The sequence below is a fragment of the Micropterus dolomieu genome, linkage group LG13 (assembly GCF_021292245.1).
Source record: "Micropterus dolomieu isolate WLL.071019.BEF.003 ecotype Adirondacks linkage group LG13, ASM2129224v1, whole genome shotgun sequence".
Classification (NCBI taxonomy): Eukaryota; Metazoa; Chordata; class Actinopteri; order Centrarchiformes; family Centrarchidae; genus Micropterus; species Micropterus dolomieu.
Genome location: NC_060162.1, coordinates 16,315,638 through 16,333,411, shown reverse-complemented (window position 1 = coordinate 16,333,411; position 17,774 = coordinate 16,315,638). Strand labels below are relative to the sequence as shown.

Here is a 17,774-nt window from a genome sequence, read left to right as displayed (position 1 = left end):
AGTGCAATCACAGAGAGATGCAAACATCATATTCAAATTCAAGAGGGAAGGGAAAAATTGAAATAGTGCACTTATATCAAACTGTGACTAATGACTAGTGCTATAATTACAAGGAGTGCATGTGGATGTCCATAAAATGGCAAAAGAGCGCCCATTGGTGGATGTATACAGAGTTGCATCTTCAGTGCTTCAGTTTTGGGACGCCATTACTGATAAAGTACAAGGCACGTAAATGCGCTCATTTATCCATTTCTTTACTATTAAATATGTATTTGTATGGTGTTGCGCTTATCAATAAATATGCTCGTGTATATGCTCCCGACGTAAACTTTTGAGCAGAACTTGTAAGTTAAGCCTTAATACAAAATATGAACATTAATGTTACTGTCAATTAAAAAAATGTGGAGGTAACAGTTAGCTGGACACATTTTATATATATTTATATATATATAATAAAATGGGATTTTTCATGCATAGTCAATGACTGCAAATCAAAAGTGATAGGATTTCCTCTGACGCATCCCATATGATCCAATAATATTTCTGCGCCGACGAGACAACTTCCGGATTGACAGACCTGAGCAGCACAGAGCCAGGACTATTAGCAAAGGTCAGTCGAGTTGTCTGCTGTTAACCTTTCTACTCTCACTTTTCACCGTGCATGTGTTTCGGTGTGCATTTCTGTGCGTGTGTGTGGGGCTTTTTGTGAAGTACGTCGCCTTCATGCACGAGCCAGATGTGTATTAGTTTCCAGCTAGCGCGCTAGCTAGCTCAGGTTAGCTCTCACCCCGGCTAGATTTTGCATTGAGTGGAGACAAAAACCGAGAAGTGATGCCCGCCTGGATACTGCTTTTGTTGATGTCTGATTCACAGAGAAACACGGCACTGAGCACTGGCCTGCCAAAACACCAGTAATCCACCAGTTTTTACGCATTAACTTCTCTGGATGACACATTTGTGAGACAATGTTGTCGAGAGGAAACCATTGATTTAAACGTTGTTTTATTTGTGATTTTCAGAATCATTAAACGATGCCGCTAACCAGATAAGAGGTTTATGAGAGCCTTTGAAGTCCTGACTCGGGGTTTAACTAATCATAGACGGTATGGGTTTAATTTAGCACATACATGACAGAGCAACACTTGTCTGCAATACGATGCTGTCTCCATCCTTAAGTTAGGTTTTTATGAGCTAACGTTATATTGTTAGCAACATGTTAACCGTTTGTGTGATTCATATTTTAAGACCGCGACTCTTTTTGGTGACGTGGTAGCTTCAGTTTTTCTGACATGAAACAAGAGTCCTGAACACAACACACAGGCTGTGATTAGAGAGTGTCTGGTCTGCAATGGCGGAAAGAATACTCAGATACTTTACTTTACTAGTAAAAGTAACAATATCACAGTGTAAATTACTTACTATTACTTAAGTAAAATAGATCTTGCTTAATTTAAAGTACATAAAAATTAGCATCAAAATATGGTTAAGTACCAACAGTAAAAGTAGTCATTATGCAGGATTCATAATTTATTAGTTGATTTATATTTTGGAAAATAATCAGAAGCTACAAAGCAACTAGTAACTAATGTCAAATAAATGTAGTGGTGTAGAAGTACAATGTTGCATAAAATGGAAATTATTATACTGTGTGCTTTGAAATGCTTTGTACTTTAATCGTATGACTTTAGATGCAATGATATGTTGACTAATCTGCATAAAGGTTACCAAGTAGGTCACTTCTGCCACTAAGAGTCCATGAATGGCCTAACTGGGACACAGTTGATTAATATATTTTCAACTATGACCCTAAGATGGAATTTTTATTGTGTGGAAAATGCCCTCTAGGACTGCAACTAACAATTATTCTCATTATCCCTTAACTGACAATGTATGCTGGGATTGGTTCCAGCCCATTGCGACCTTCCAATGGATAAGTGGGTATATGTAAAGAATGGATATTTTATTACAAATACTCGTTTTTTTAAGTTTTTGAAATCAGTCAGCAAATAGTGAAAGAAATGTATTCAATTTACAATGATATAAAAAAGAGAAAAGCAGCAGATTTTCATATTAGTGAAGCTGGAACTTTACTTAACAAATGACTTTACATTACATATTTAGCTGATGCTTTTATCCAAAGCAACTGACAATTGCTATTTGTGTCAGAGGTCGCGTGCCTCTGGAGCAAGTATCTTGCTCAGAGACACACTGGTGGATGTGTCATAGTGGGAAGTTGAACCCCGGTCTCTCACACCAAACGCATGTGTCTTATCCACTGCACCATCACCACCACCCTTGTATGACTTGTATGACTTAAATGATTTATCAAAATTAATGATACATTTTTGATTTTCGATTTACTAATTGATTAATTGACTCATCATTTTAGCTTTAGTTTCAGCATTGATAGAAGTGACTGTGTTGTCCATGATTTTACTGATGTACAGATGTGTCAATGAAACATATTTTTCTTTTCAAACTGATCCTTGCAGAAAATTTGACAAAATAGTATATGTTTATATGACAGCATAATACCTATTCATAATGTATTATGTTTTGGATTTGGGTACACATGCGTGTAGTAAAATGTTGTCTCAATGAATGTGACATGTTGCATAAACGTAAGTGTGCCGTAAGTGTTTGCTTGATCTACAAGGGAGCAGGGAAGGACATATTTCTGTGGAACTTGTGGGCACAACGTATAGTACATACTTTTTCAAATGTGATAACGTGTGCAATTGATTTGAAAGCTGATAATGATGTGTAGAGATATTGACACTCTTACTTTCACTCTGTTTCACCACTTTTACTGTTCTTTACCCACAACCCCCCTCCCCTCTCTGTCTGCTGGTGCCCTTCTCTCACGTCTCTTCCCAGGAGGGGTGCTGTCTGTCCCTGTTGAGCTCCTCCTGGTGTGTGAGTGTCGGGTGTGTGTGCACCATGGCGAGCCTCCTACGAGTTGTGGCAGCTAGCTGCTCGGCCCCTGTGTTCAGCGGGGTTTCGTGTGTGAAGCTGCGGAGCGGCCATGCTATCAAATCGTCATACCTTCGCTTTTTTAGGACCCATCAAGCTCTCGGGCGATGTGCCAGTCCAGGTAAGACACTTATGCACACTTAGTGATTTGGCATGGACATACGTAATAGAATAATTTACATAAAGCATCTAATCTACATTTGGTCCAAAAAATAATTTAACATTTTATTTACAAATGGTCAGTAAAGTAACATCATTACAAATTTCCATTTTTAAGGGATTAAACGTCCACTAGAGAGCAAAATAATGTTGCAATGAAGTGTGACCAATGTACTAATTTACAGTAAGTACCAAAGACATCACATGATCTTCCATTACACTTTGCCAAAAGGCTGATATCAACATGTGTCTTACATTTTTACAACACACAAAGAAAGAATAAAGGTTGTGATAGTCAGTGTTCCGACAACATTTAAATATTTTCCATCCATCTTTACACAAATAAAACTGTTCCAAGCATGAATATTTTAATAGTGTGTCAGGTGTTGGACATTTGATTTACTGACAGCATGCATGCATTGATTAGTAAGCTATAAGATAATGAGATTAGCAACAGCTTGAAGCTTGTAAAACTACCCTATATTAGTGATCAGTATGATAGATTGGAATCAATTTTAAATGTTAGTTTTTGATTACTTACTTTGATTTATTTCTGATTTTCCCCCTGTTGGAACTTAAAATGTAAACACTAGCTGTTTTTTCTCATGTACTTGTGCAACATGGCAGGTGGCAACATAGTTACAATAACAAATCACAGAGGTTATGTTTTCAGCAAATTGGTACTACTCAGCATTAGAAGGAACAGACAAGGAGGCTATTTATACCATCGTCCTTTATCGGCCTTGGCAACAGGTGACCTCTCATTGTGATACAAATACGCTTTGGAGTAGCGAACTACCCATTCATTCATTTTGTCTTATTCCTTTTAAGGTCATTGTAATTGTTATGAAGAAGATACTCCCCTGTTTAGGGGGAAAATAGAGATAAATGCAGTAGCTTTTCCTTTAACTCTACTTAAAAGGTTTATTCTATAGGTCAGTGTTGCTACCGGTGTTTGCTTTCAGTCCCAAGGTCACATTTAGGATACTGCAGTGAGGCATAATTCTACATTTTCCATGCACACTCTGTCAGTATCAGCTGTTTGCATGTGTTTCATGTCTGAGTGTGCTGGGCTCATGGTTGTGCCAGTGTCTCTCTGTATACGCAGGTGGGTGTTCGAGGGGTGCTTGTGACCTCTTTCATGACATTCCTGCAGTTCAGCTCGCTCCAGTAACAGCTGGCAGTGTCGATTCTGGACACTCGCGTATCGGCTTACAGTAGAGGAGAGGAACTTTGACCTCTATAGAGCCTATAGATGTACAGTAAAGACTGAGGCAGTGTGTTGTGAGACTGGATTCGTGAACTATGACATGCACAGAATTAATCTATGCTTTTTGAAGAGACCGTCATTGTCACCAACGTAGATCTGTCTGTTTCCACATTGTGTCAAAATGACACGTGATAAACATTTTTACCGGACATTTGAACCAAAAACAGGACACCACTCGTGTGTTAGTGGGGCTGTGTTGCTTCAGGTGTTGGTGAGACAAAGAAATACAATCCAGGAACTTGGGTTTGAGTCTTATATCCTGGAGTTTAAAGGCTTATCAGACATTTAAAAGCACTGCATACTGATTTATAATACTGTAAGAAAAGATTCTGGAAAGTTATCACCTGAGAATCATTTATGCCCTTGTGTGTCAACACAGTATGGTATCACTTTTGAAATGAATGAGCCGACTGCGGTTTTTCACAGTCTAAATATGGCCGTAAAGGTACATTGTGTCCTGCTGATTGGACACAACACTAGTGACACTACTGACAATCACAATAAATAATATAATTATAATAGAAACATAAATTATTTTAAATCTATATATCTACCGAGGGGATGCAACTCCATTGAACTCAACACAATTGAACCCCTTGTTCGTTCATCCATCCATCCATCCATCTGCAACCGCTTATCCTGCATTCAGGGTCGCGGGCCCCTTGTTCATGTGGTAGGAATACACTGTATTAAACTCTATCTTGAGCCTTATGTTGCCATTGAGGAAACTTTTTTGGTGTATGCACCAGGCCAGCAATTGTCATTGGACTGAATAGGTGCCATTTTTGGGTCCAGTATCTAGTTCTAAATATACATCCATGTTTGCATGCTAGCAGTCTTCTTCTGTGCCTTCCTTCACACATGTCATTTCATGGCAAGTTTTTTGTCCCTTTAACAGCACCAACTATTGAATGTTGGAGGGAATTGTGTATTGTGTTGCCCACCTGTAAGTCCATGTTTAACCGGGATCCACTCACACTACACACCTTGATGAATAATGATACTAGTTGTCAAAACTCCTCAGGGTGCTTTTTTAAGCTTCACAACAAATGAGCTTTTTTTAATTGCCATCTCATGATGTCAACATGTTTGTAATTGTTGTAAATTTCCTGCCATTTCAAAAAGTGGGTGTTGCCAGTGATTTTTTTTGACACCAGAAAAGAAGTGGGGCCTTAAAGTAATCTCGGGGTTTGCCTTTTGTTGCCATTTCTGTCTGTCAGACAGAAGGGCATGCTAGAGCAGAAGGCCCAGTAAGCCAGGGCTTTACTTTGTCTTGCAGGTGAGATTTATAGCTTATCATGTTATTATCTCTACGGTGAGATTCCCAACAGCTCTTAAAGTACAAATGTGTAGTGTCTAAACACACACAATAATGCTTTAGGATTATGGTGGTGGTCAGGTGTATCTTCTGGTTTCTACTCAAATTGAACTTAATCTAAACTGCATTTATGCTCATTAATACGATAGCCACGGGATAGATTACCTTGTTCTCTGACTCTAATAGTCTTTAGGTGATTGGTACCTGAGAAAAAGTTCAGAATCATAGCTGCAGTGGATAGATCTGTTTGACTTAATGCTTTAGGTGATTGACTGAGAAAAAGCTTCAGTGGAATTTTCCATAGGAGCTGGCGCAACATGTGATTGGCATACTGCTAGGAAAAGAAAAAAGACAGAATAAACTGGCTGAGCATAGTAATAGTTTAGAGTCCCTTTCATATTCTATTGTGTCTCTTTTTTGCTATTTATTTCATTGTGTTTCTATCTTTTTAATCTTCTCTTTACTAATTTCATTCTTATTATAAGCTTCTCTTGTTCTCACACATGTTGAATCAGGTCTACTTTGAATAGACAACAAAGGAAAACTTCCTGCTTCCCTGTTGGTTGTTCTTTTTTTTTTTCACCAAGCTACTGTACCTGTAGAGCCAGGCGGTAATATCTTGATAACTACAGGATGGATTTCCATTTAATTTTGTTCCGAGATTAATGGTCCCCAAAGGATAATTTATGACTTTGATAACCCCCTGACTTTTCTTTTTGTGACAACAGCAGGTCAAAGTTTTAATGTATTCAGTGGTTCATATCTACCGAAATAAATTGGCACAGAGTTTGGTAGAGACATTCATGATTCCCAGACATTCACATTAGCCTCAGCTATACTTGGTGTTTAGTGTTTTATGTACTGATTCACTGAGCCTATAAAATGGCTGTACTAGTCTTTGTGTCGTTACAAGGCACTGACCTTGTCCCTCTGCCCAAACAAGCCATTACTCATACAGTTTATTTACCACATTCAAGATCGCTTCCTGAGGAGGCTCTCCTTGAAGCTGCAGTGGTGTGTTGTTGTGATCTTTATAATAAAACATTTTCTCAAATTATCTCCTGCATCTTAAATCATGAGCTCCAACTGGCATAAGAGAAAAGCTGCAAGAGTGTGATGATGAATGGTGATATATGACTTAATATAGCATGTCACTTATCACCGTTGCTCCTGTGTTTTTCTCTTCACCTTTGCAGGTATTCCATATAAACAACTGACAGTTGGCATACCCAAAGAAATTTTCCAGAGTGAACGTCGTGTGGCGCTTTCTCCCGCTGGTGTCCAGGCGCTCGTCAAACAGGGCTTCAATGTTGTCGTGGAGTCTGGAGCTGGCGAGCCATCCAAGTTCCATGATGAACAGTACGCCCAAGCTGGAGCAACAATAAAAAACATTAAAGATGTCTTGGCATCTGATTTGGTGGTTAAGGTTGGTAGGATTGTGAGGGGTGGATGGCAAATGAATAGTGGATTGTTTACTAGTTCACCAAGGCCAGAGAGAGGGAGGAGGAGGTAAATAAGATGGTTAGATGAATCAAACAGCATTGCAAGTAGTCGAAAGCGCCAGATGTCCTTGTATCTGAAAGGCTGGTTAAGATATAAGATAAGGTAATGAGGAATAATGGAGGGACACTCTTTGTCTGTGTCTCGGACTCCTTCACTAGGCTGAAAACATTTAATATGAAATTCTGACCTTTTTCATTTATAGCCTTTAGTTGAATATTTAGCTTTCCTTCTCATGTTTCGCCCTGTCCTTGTCTTTTTCAACCAATTCCTCTGCTTCCAGGTCCGCGCTCCCATTTTTAACCCTGATTTGGGTGTCCATGAGGTGGACATGATGAAGGACGCGGCTACTTTAATCAGCTTCATCTACCCAGCCCAAAACCCCGAGCTGATGGACATGCTTTCCCAGAAGAAGGCCACCGTCCTGGCTATGGACCAAGTGCCCCGAGTCACCATCGCCCAGGGTTATGATGCACTGAGCTCAATGGCAAACATTGCAGGGTATGTTTACGGTGCCTGGCACCTCATACTAAACCTCCCATGTTGAAAAGAAAACCTTCCATGTTCCATTTGAAGGCACATATAAATGCTAATATTTAGCAGGAGGAGGAAACAGAATGCATGAAATCACAGGCATACTGTACGTACAGTACATGTGTTTACTCTGTGTTGATGTGCTGCTAATATACATTGCAATTTTTACTTTTTATACCTTGTTTTTAAATTTGTAATAAAACAATGCAGCCATACATTTAGCTTAAAATATTTACAACATTAGCTTGCTAACAAGCTCTTATACCTGTTGGCTAGTTTGTGCTCGCAAAGTATTATCAGCAGTATTTAAAAAATAAATAAAATAAAACTGTTTTTCAGCTTTGTTTTAATTTTTACTCAAGAGGCAGGCATTCTACTAGGCATTGACAGCCTAAACACAACTTGTAGATATCTTGCCCATGACCAGAAAAAGAGAGATACCGCACTTCCATGTATTTATTTGAATTTTTCCTAATGTCTTACTTGGATGTGTTTTAAACTTATATCCATATTGATGTATCTTTCCTGTGTTATTTTCCTCTTCGTCACAGGTACAAAGCAGTTGTGCTGGCAGCTAACAGCTTTGGTCGCTTTTTCACTGGACAAATCACAGCAGCTGGGAAAGTGCCACCAGCAAAGGTGTGTGTGTGTGTGTGTGTGTGTGTGTGTGTATATCTGTGTGTGTTTTGCATTTCTATTATTGGTGGAAGTATTATTTTGAGTGCAAATGTGTCTATGCCAGTTGTAACACGCTAAATCACAGTATTAGTCATCCCAAACGATTTAACGTATGTGTATGTGAATAGGTTCTGATCATTGGAGGTGGCGTGGCTGGGTTGGCAGCAGCTGGTACTGCCAGGGCAATGGGAGCCATTGTCAGAGGATTTGATACCAGGTTTGTTTTGACGTTAAACTGACTTTGATTGAAGATTGCATTTTAGCAGGCGTACATAATTATATGTGTTGTACATATGCATATATTCTTAGCTAATTCAAACTTAATTAAAGCCTTTGGACCCAAAAAAAACACTCTTTACAATAAAAGACACTCTTTCACCAGTTGAAAGCTATTAAACTCAAGCAGCAGCAGTAGAAAATGTTAATTTTGCTTTAGCAGTAACTGAAAGGATAACGTCTGTATTTTTCAACCTGGACCCTATTTTCCCATGTTTTTATGGCTGTGTGACTAATAGGGACAACAATTTTTTGTTCTGCAGTTAGCAGAAGCGAAACCAGGCTGCAACATAATCCTTCCGGGCAATTGGGCTCCATCAAAGTACGTCCACTGAAGTGCTTGTTTTTGCCACTGACAGATTGTTAATATAAGTGTCTGACAACATTATGGAAAGGATCCCTACAGAGAAAGACCTTTTTTAAAAACTTTTTTAAAGAGTATGATCCTTTTTGTTTAACCAGAAACAGCCACTATATTGCTCTGCCACCAGACTCCCTTGACAAGAGGTAAAATTACTGTTTTAAATGGCGTCTGGTTGCTTTGAACAGAGTAATATAACGCCTGTTTCTGGTTAAACAAAAAGATGAAAAAATTTTACTCCCTTTTTAAAAAAAAAAAAAAAGAAAAAGTGGCAAAACAAGCACTTTAGTGGACGTACTTTGATGGTATACAGCCGCCCCCCAAGGATCACATTGCACCCTGGTTCTTCTTCTGCCAACTGCATCATGCTTGCTCCATACTGGACCAAAAATGATTCTCCCCATTAGTCACTTAGACACAAAACATGGGAGAACAGGTTTAAAAAATAACAAAGTTACCCTTTATTACGGTGTAAAGAAAGTCAATTGTAAACAGAGAGGATGTTAGATAAAATTACACTGGATTACATACATGTATCGTTTCCTCAAAATCACTTGTGCGTGTGGCAGACTCGACCACTAACAATCAATATTGCTATAGATATGGAGGGGTCATTTCTTAATGTAAATACAATTAGGGATGGTCCCGAATATTCGATTATTGGGTACACATTAGATTTTCAATTTGGGATTCGTATATTGATTTTTTTTTTTTTTTTTCTTGCATGCCTGACTGCTCACAGCAGTGAACGTAACGTTCCAGTTCACATCAAAGCCCTTGTCATTGCCAAAGTCATTGACCACCGCTCGTTATCTCTCCTGTCAGGTTTCTCCCTCACTCATGTCATTGCCAGAACTTTTTTGGGCATTCAAATATTTGGCTTTAATCTATCAAATACATAGCTGTATCTCATGAAATTACAGCATAACCCACCACCATGCGCGCAGTGCCGTCAGAGCTTTGATTATTTGTTGTTAATTAATGTCGAAGCTTCGAAGCTCAAAAAATTATATTCGGGCATGCCCTAAATACAATAAATAAATAGCAGAAAAAACTGATTATAAATGGTATCAAAATGAGATTTGCCATCCATCCATCCATCGTCAACCGCTTATCCTGCGTACAGGGTCACGGGGAAAATGGGATTTGATTTCATGAAAATCTTCACGTATAGTACCTTTCAGCTTCATGCACAGTTGTACCGTTGTTCTATGTATGCAGTTTTAAGGACAAACAGTGTCACTCCTGCATTACCAATCTAGGATAATGGAAAATTATAATATCACATCCAGCATGTGTTCTCATATTTTCTGTCTGACTAAGAAATCACCTCTCCTCCTCTCTCAGAGCTGCAGCTTTGGAGCAGTTTAAATCTTTGGGCGCAGAGCCGCTGGAGGTGGATTTCAAGGAGTCAGGAGAGGGTCAAGGAGGCTATGCCAAGGAAATGTCAAAGGAGTTCATAGAGGCAGAGATGAAGCTGTTTGCCAAACAATGTCAGGAGGTGGACATTGTCATCAGCACTGCTCTTATCCCTGGTATGCACAGAAGCAAAGACTCATACACAATGTAAACAAAGACTGTGTATGTTAAAAAGTGAAGGACACATTACAGAGGCACTGCCGTCAAACGAAAGGACATGTAAACAACTTCCCTCTGGTTATGGAATATCTGAATGTGAGATGCGTTTTCTGAGGAGGTAGTCAGAGAATTTAAAAATAAAATGGACAAGTCATGGAATATTAAAAAAATAGCTTTACCAGAACATATTTTACAGCAGCTTAACATTTGTTCCATTACTCCTCAGTAGCTGTAGTTAAAATGATTCAGTTCTTGGGTTAGTATGTGTAATGCCTTGGGGTCTGTGTTTCCATTGTGACATTGTAGGTAGACGGGCGCCCATCCTGATCACCAAACCAATGGTAGAGAGCATGAAAGATGGGTCTGTGGTGGTGGACTTGGCTGCCGAGGCTGGAGGAAACATTGAGACCACAGTGCCTGGAGAGCTGTCAGTATACAAGGTCAGTGCACATACTGTTCGCACATACTCACACCCATACCAAAAAATGTTTTCTTGGTTTGTGTTGATTGTCTTTTGACGGTGTCATCGGCCTTCTTTTCCAATTTAGTGTAACACCACAAAACGTTTCTGTTTTTTAATGTATATTAGGGAGTGACCCATATTGGGTACACAGACCTTCCCAGCCGTTTGCCGACACAGTCCAGTACACTGTACTCAAACAACATCACTAAGTTGTTGCGGGCCGTCAGCCCCGACAAGGAGAACTTTTACCTCGACGTCAAGGAAGTGTTTGACTACGGGACCATGGACCACGTTGTCAGAGGATCTGTTGTCATGCAGGTATGATGTCTTATGTGGCCTACAGCTGACTAAACATACATGCCGGTGTAACGGCTGAGATTTCATACGGATGTGTCAACTGACACTGAGGGCTCAGCCCAGATAAAAACTGAGGATCCATGCTGTAGAAAATCATGCAGGTCCCCTACACAGTCACTAGATGTCACTCTAAGCACAAACAATGTCTTCTTAACTCTCTACTTTGAGCATCTTTACAGCAGAGTAATGTCTCCTTAGTACACATTAAACCTCATCAGCCATGTTTGAGTTTTAAGAGTAAAAAAAATGACATTGACCTAATAGTAATAATAAAGATACAACCACATGCTCAAAGATGGCTTTGATAACTCTATATAAAATAAAAATAAATAAATAAATAAATAAAAATTGTATTTTTCAGGGTCTCTGAGCTGCTTCTCACTAACTTTAGCTCTATTGGTGCAATTGTGTAGTCAACTGGAAAGTGGTTCTTGATAATTTCAGTCTAAAATACTTATAAAGATGATTGAATTGTTAATGAGAGCACTATCGGTTGTCACAAATATATTGGTATAATTTTGTTGGCTAATAAGTGATAAGAAGGCATCTGATGCTGTTTGAGAAAGAACATCCAGCGGAAAACACGTTGCAATCCAGAGCATCTGCCAGCAGCTGTCAATTCCTTGTTGTGTTCTTTTAAGTACTTGTATTTGTGCGCACATTACATTTTCTCACTTTTCTGCATTGAAAAGGCTCCCCTCTTTTTTTCATAGTGCAGAAATTTAGATACAGCATAACACAAGTGCATTTTTCAACTGAAATGTCCTGCTCAGTACAGATGTTGGTCATACTTCTGCCAAACCAAATGTAAGAGATCCTCATCAGAATGTTTATTTTTATATTATGTGTTACTGTAAAAAAAGATTCTATAATTAAAAACTTAATTATAGAGGCAAAGCATCAAAACCGAGTGTGTGAGGCAGCGATGGTCCACCACACCTTCTGTAGATTTGGCTTTAATTCGTAAATATCCATATTTTTTTCAGTGAGGTCGAGTCATATCATTTATATCAGCTTTAGGTCATAGATCACTATTATATTTTAGGAAGATTGTTTTTGCTGCAATTAGTCTTAGTCAAGCTGTGTTCATTTTTTGGGGATGTTAGCTAGCAGTTCCACCCATATCGGATCACAGTAATGGTCTCACATCTAAATGATGCTGAAATGCAGATATTATGTACTCTACCTACTGATCATGAATTTGCTTACCTTGATCTTGACAGCACAGTCTAATGTTTCAAACATTTAGGAATGCAAGAAAGGTCATTGTGCGCCATCAGGTAATGAGATCAGGGAAGAAAAGGAGAGATGAAATCAGCTCCTAATAAATGTCATTTGATATTGTTAATATAACTTACATTTGCCCTCATGTCCACCATCCTCTCTGTCTCATCTATAGAGCATAGATAATCAACATTAATATGAAGATTAGGACAGATTTATTGAAATTTCTGTTTTTTCCCCCCCCCCCGCCTCTCCCTTTCACATCGTACCAACTCTGTCACCTCCAGAATGGAAAGAACCTGTTCCCTGCTCCTCAGCCTAACAATTTGCCCTCTGCAGCGCCTCCTAAACCCAAGTCTGTCCAGGAATTACAGAAGGAGAAGGCTTCCCAAATATCCCCCTTCAGGGCTACACTTACCACTGCTGGCTCATACACTGGAGGTTAGTCATTGTGGTTGAAACTGAATGTGCCATTACATTTTGATTTTCTGGCTAAATACAAAAATCAGGATGATGCTCTATCTGAGAAATGTGCTCATTTAAAGCTTTATTTTGTTAATTGCCAACATTGGGTCTTAAGGGAGGTCGAGGTCTGCCGAAAGGTGAAGGGCAGGTTAATAACCAGCTTTTTAGGTCACTGCTGGAATGTGCACAGGAGGTGAGAAGTGACACACACAGACACCTTGTTAGGTGTCAGGAAGTGTGCATTGTAAAAACAGTGTCCCGCTGAGTGTGTGTTTGAAGTAGCGCCGAAGTGAGTGGTTCCCACGGTGCCACAGAGCGCCCTGTAAGTGCGCCACATGCAGTTAATGTGGTTCACACATTGTTTAGGTGCTCGAGTGGTTTCCTACTTAACACCACCACACAGCTGATGATGTGCTCAACTGAGAACATGCTTTGTGCTGGTTACGTTCTTATTAACGCGGCTTGTGAGGTAGTCGGTTTAATAATTTTTGATTGACTGTCATGGACATAGATAACGTCTTTAGCTACAACAGTTGCTTTGGAAAAGAAGGTTTGTTTGATGCTACCTGTTTAGAAAATGTAACCAGAGAAATCGCAATTTGACTATCGGATAAGTATAGCTGTCTGTTGAAGTAACAGGAAAAAAGGACAACGTGGGTGGTCAAGCGCCAACCACACCTTACAGTCAACCAAATGTCCTTAGAGTTGGGGAAATCTAGAAAACAAAATTAAGCTTTTTTTAATCTGACTTTTCTTTTAAGTGAAATATTGAATAGTTTAATGTCTTCTCTTTGGCTAAAATGCTCACAATTCATGTTCAATATTGGACAAAGACAATTTCTGGTCCTAAAAATACTTTATTTAAACAAATGATGTCTCTCTCTCTGTGCCAGGTGCTGCTGTCCTGCTGGGTCTGGGTCTGGCAGCTCCTAACGCCGCCTTCACGCAGATCGTCACCACCTTTGGACTGGCTGGCATTGTGGGATACCACACCGTGTGGGGAGTCACTCCTGCTCTGCACTCTCCCCTCATGTCTGTCACCAATGCTATCTCGGGTTAGTTGTCTTTACTGTGTTCAGCTTTTAAAACCTGTCTTTCAATTTGTGAAGTAATTTCTCAGTGATTGCATCAGTTTGAACCCTCAAGTTGAAGAGTTGAGGACATCTACATCTTTAGGTCACTGAACATTAAACCAGCACAACATGAAACATGGCGAACAAATATGATACGGAACACCATCAAATTCTAACACATAGTACTAGTAGGAAATCAAAATAAACAATGTTAGAAAGCATAAAATAAAGACCTAGCTAGAGGATCAAACATGTAACATTTCAGTCCAGCAGGTCTGCAGTCCAAATAAAAAGATTGCCGTTATTGTCGGCGGCTGCTTAACACAGAGGGGTTAAGAGGTTAGAGAGGTAAGTGCATGTGTGTGTGTTGTCGTGGCTTTGATCGTGCTTAAGACCCACAGTGGGGTAGGAAGTAACACACCGCCAGTGATCTTTGAGGGTCAGGGAAGTCCTTTGCTCATTTGCTCGTTTACTCATGCACACAGCCAGACACAAGAGCTCAGGTTGCAGAACCCAGCAGTGGAACACCATCTTACTTTGTCTGCCCTATTATACCTTCTTTTCAGTCATCTTGAAATTCAATATCTGTCAAATTCTAGCAATGCTTTGGTTTTGCTCACACTTTATAACGGCATCAGTCTACAAGGCAAAGGTTCATAAGATCATCACAGAGACCACAAATGAAAGAAATGAATAAGCTCCTTAAATTTTTTAGAAAGGGTACCTATCTTCTCTCCATGTTGTCTGCTTGCCCCCCATCTGTCCTCCTCTCCTGTTCTCAACCTTTCCTCCCTGTCCAGGTATTTTTCCTTCATATTTGGAGTGGCCTTTATTACCTTTTTTATTCTTGCCACTGACTGCAGTTATGGAAACAGAATTGTCTCACAGACCAACAGAATTCTGCAGTTGTTGTGCCAGGCATCATAAAGAGACACACACACACACACACACACACAATATCACTCGCAGACATTAGGGAATAGTATTGGAATTTAGGGTATGAGTGAGGGACAGTTATATTATTCATTGGGAGGTTATAGTGTTACAACCAGGAGTGACTCTGGCTGGTGGGTCATCTTAAGTTCTTCAGACGCTGGTCTTTTATCCATTGGCTTTATATGTGGTGTCTGATAAAAATGCTTTAATCTACTTGAGAGCACTGACACACTGTCACACTCTGCCTGTAGCCTGGTAGCTAATGTTTGTCACAGAGGCACACCTGCAGGACATTGGCCCACCCAGCATGTATATGTGCAGACTCTAACGCCTATTGGCTTTCTTTCTGGCTAATCTGTTCATTGTGGTGGCCAGTCTTGCCTTTGATCTCCTCCTTAATGGTATAACTGTACCTTTTTTTTGGGTGGGTGGGTGGGGGAGAGTCCAAGTAGCTTATTTCAATGATACATATTTTATCAACATTTAGGTGAAAAAAATGTATCGGTGGGACTCTGTATCCAATAAAGAGATCCAATATTCAAGGACTGTGTTCGGGTTTGGAGTACACCCCTAGTAAGATATATTTTTTTTCTTTAGTCGGAACACATTTTGAGACCTTTTTAAGTCAGTTTAAACTACATTTTATTTAGCAAGAAGAGGCATTAAGAAATAATGATTTGGCAGTATATACAGATGGCTTAAAATGTACACTTAAAGGCTTGATATTTATTCCTTAAGCCAGCACCGTATTCAGTGATCAGAGGGGCATTGACTGCATGCTGAGGCCAAATACAAAAAGAACCTGAAAATCTTAATGTACAACGGTGTTATGAGGCAATTTACCGATTTGTACAGTGTTACTGATTCCATTGGTTTAGATACAGTTGCAATCAAAATTATTCAACCCCCACTGCAAATCAGGTTTATTGTCAAAATTTCCAGCCTTACAGCTGTTTGCAATGAATAAATCAAACAAAAGCAACTGAAATAACTCAACGCAATGAACACTTCAAAATGCTTTCCCCAAATTCAACTGAAAATGCAACTCATAATGACTTCTCCAGTCTCAAAATTATTCAACCCCTTTAATAGAACATCTCAAATATGCAAAACAGGTGTGGCCTCAAGCATTCCTGATACAACTAACCAAGGGCTTTATTAGTTGCACCAGGTGTGCGTAAGCTAGAACACATGATATACCTGAACTGGCTAGGGGTTTGTTGAGTGTCACATTTGACTGCATGTTAGAAATATGGCTAAGTCACAAGAATGGTGCAAAAGGTTAAGAGAAGAGGTCATTGACCTTCACAAACAAGGAACATGATACAAGAAAATAGTGAAGGCACTGAATGTTCATAGGGGCACCGTTGGAAGCATAGTTTGCAAGTTCAAAGTTACAGTGGTTACACTACCTGGACGGGGCAGAAAAAGGATGCTATCAACGGCTGCAACCAGATTTTTGAGAAGGCATGTTGTGAAAAGCTGCAAAAGACCTGCAGTACAACTTAGTGGCAACTTGCTCTGAGGTTTCAGTGAGCACAGTAAGGCGCATATTGAATGCAGATGGTTTCCATGCCAGTACTCCAAGACGCCCATACTGACTTAAAAGAAGAAGAAAAGATGGCTCCAGTATGCTTGAAATCATATAGACAAGCCACAGAAGTTTTGGGAAACAAAACTGGAACTTTTCGTCACGATGGATCAGCTGTATGTCTTCACGTAAAAGAATGACGCATAGACTGATAAGAACACTCTGCCCACAGCTGTGATGCTCTGGGGCTGCTTTGCATCCTCTGGCACTGGTAACCTGCAGCGTGTGAAAGGCAAGATGGATTCATTGAAGTTTAAGGAAATCCTAGGAGAAAATGTCATGTCATCTGTGAAGAAGCTGAAGCTTGGGAGTCATTGGACCTTCCAACAGGACAATGATCCCAAGGATACTTTAAATTCCACCAAGGCTTGCTTGCAGAAGAAGTTCTGGAAGATTTTACCGTGGCCACCTCACTCACCTGACTTGCAACTGTATATCTATGTATCCAGCTCACTGTCCAACACTCCAAGGCTTCAACATCAACACAGGGAAAGACCTACAAAGACTGAACACATTGAGAACAAAAATCAGCTAACGCTGACCAATGAACAGCTAATAGAAGCATTAAGATGCCTCAGAATAATTTTTAACAAGTGCAGCTAAAGATGTGTAAAGTAATTAAGATAAAGCTTGTTTTGGTGTATGGTATTGAAATTGAACATTTAGTGGTGTTCCCACAGAATCCCTCTTTATCCGACCACTGTTTGATAACTTTTGAGTTTGTATTGCTGAACTACTCGCCATTGGGCAAAAATTTCTATACAAGATGTCTGTCTGATAGTGCTATAGCTAAATTTAAGGATGCGATTCCATCAGCTCTAAATACATTATCTAGTCACAAAGTAACGGAGGACTCCTATGCTAATTTCAGTCCCTCCCAAATCGATCATCTTGTTGATAGTGCTGCTGGCTCGCTGCGAATGACACTCGACTCTGTAGCCCCTCTAAAAAAGAAAATACTAAAACAAAGACGGTTAGCTCCATGGTATAATACTGAAACTCGCAAATTAAAGCAAAT

The 17,774-nt window shown here is 39.6% G+C and overlaps 1 protein-coding gene across 2 annotated transcripts; it reads left to right on the top strand.

Annotated features, from left to right (window-relative positions):
* Window positions 1-555: 555 nt before the first annotated feature.
* LOC123981584 (NAD(P) transhydrogenase, mitochondrial-like) lies at window positions 556-15,548 on the top strand. 2 transcript variants are annotated; one of them, XM_046066520.1, is made up of 11 exons: window positions 556-610; window positions 2,878-3,094; window positions 6,917-7,146; window positions 7,504-7,721; window positions 8,306-8,393; window positions 8,561-8,649; window positions 10,417-10,604; window positions 10,954-11,087; window positions 11,237-11,428; window positions 12,979-13,132; window positions 14,050-15,548. In XM_046066520.1, the coding sequence occupies exons 2-11, from the start codon at window positions 2,941-2,943 to the stop codon at window positions 14,214-14,216; spliced, it is 1,614 nt and encodes a 537-aa protein (XP_045922476.1). In that variant the 5' UTR covers window positions 556-610; window positions 2,878-2,940; the 3' UTR covers window positions 14,217-15,548. The 2 variants fall into 2 exon arrangements, with proteins under 2 accessions (XP_045922476.1, XP_045922477.1); XM_046066521.1 differs by lacking the exon at window positions 556-610 and adding an exon at window positions 777-911.
* Window positions 15,549-17,774: the final 2,226 nt, after the last annotated feature.

Coding starts and splice junctions, on each gene's coding strand:
- LOC123981584 (XM_046066520.1), top strand. CDS start 2,941: ATGGCGAGCCTCCTACGAGTTGTGGCAGCTAGCTGCTCGGCCCCTGTG. Junction 7,147..7,503: donor CATCTGATTTGGTGGTTAAG/GTTGGTAGGATT, acceptor CTCTGCTTCCAG/GTCCGCGCTCCCATTTTTAA. Junction 8,394..8,560: donor GGAAAGTGCCACCAGCAAAG/GTGTGTGTGTGT, acceptor GTATGTGAATAG/GTTCTGATCATTGGAGGTGG.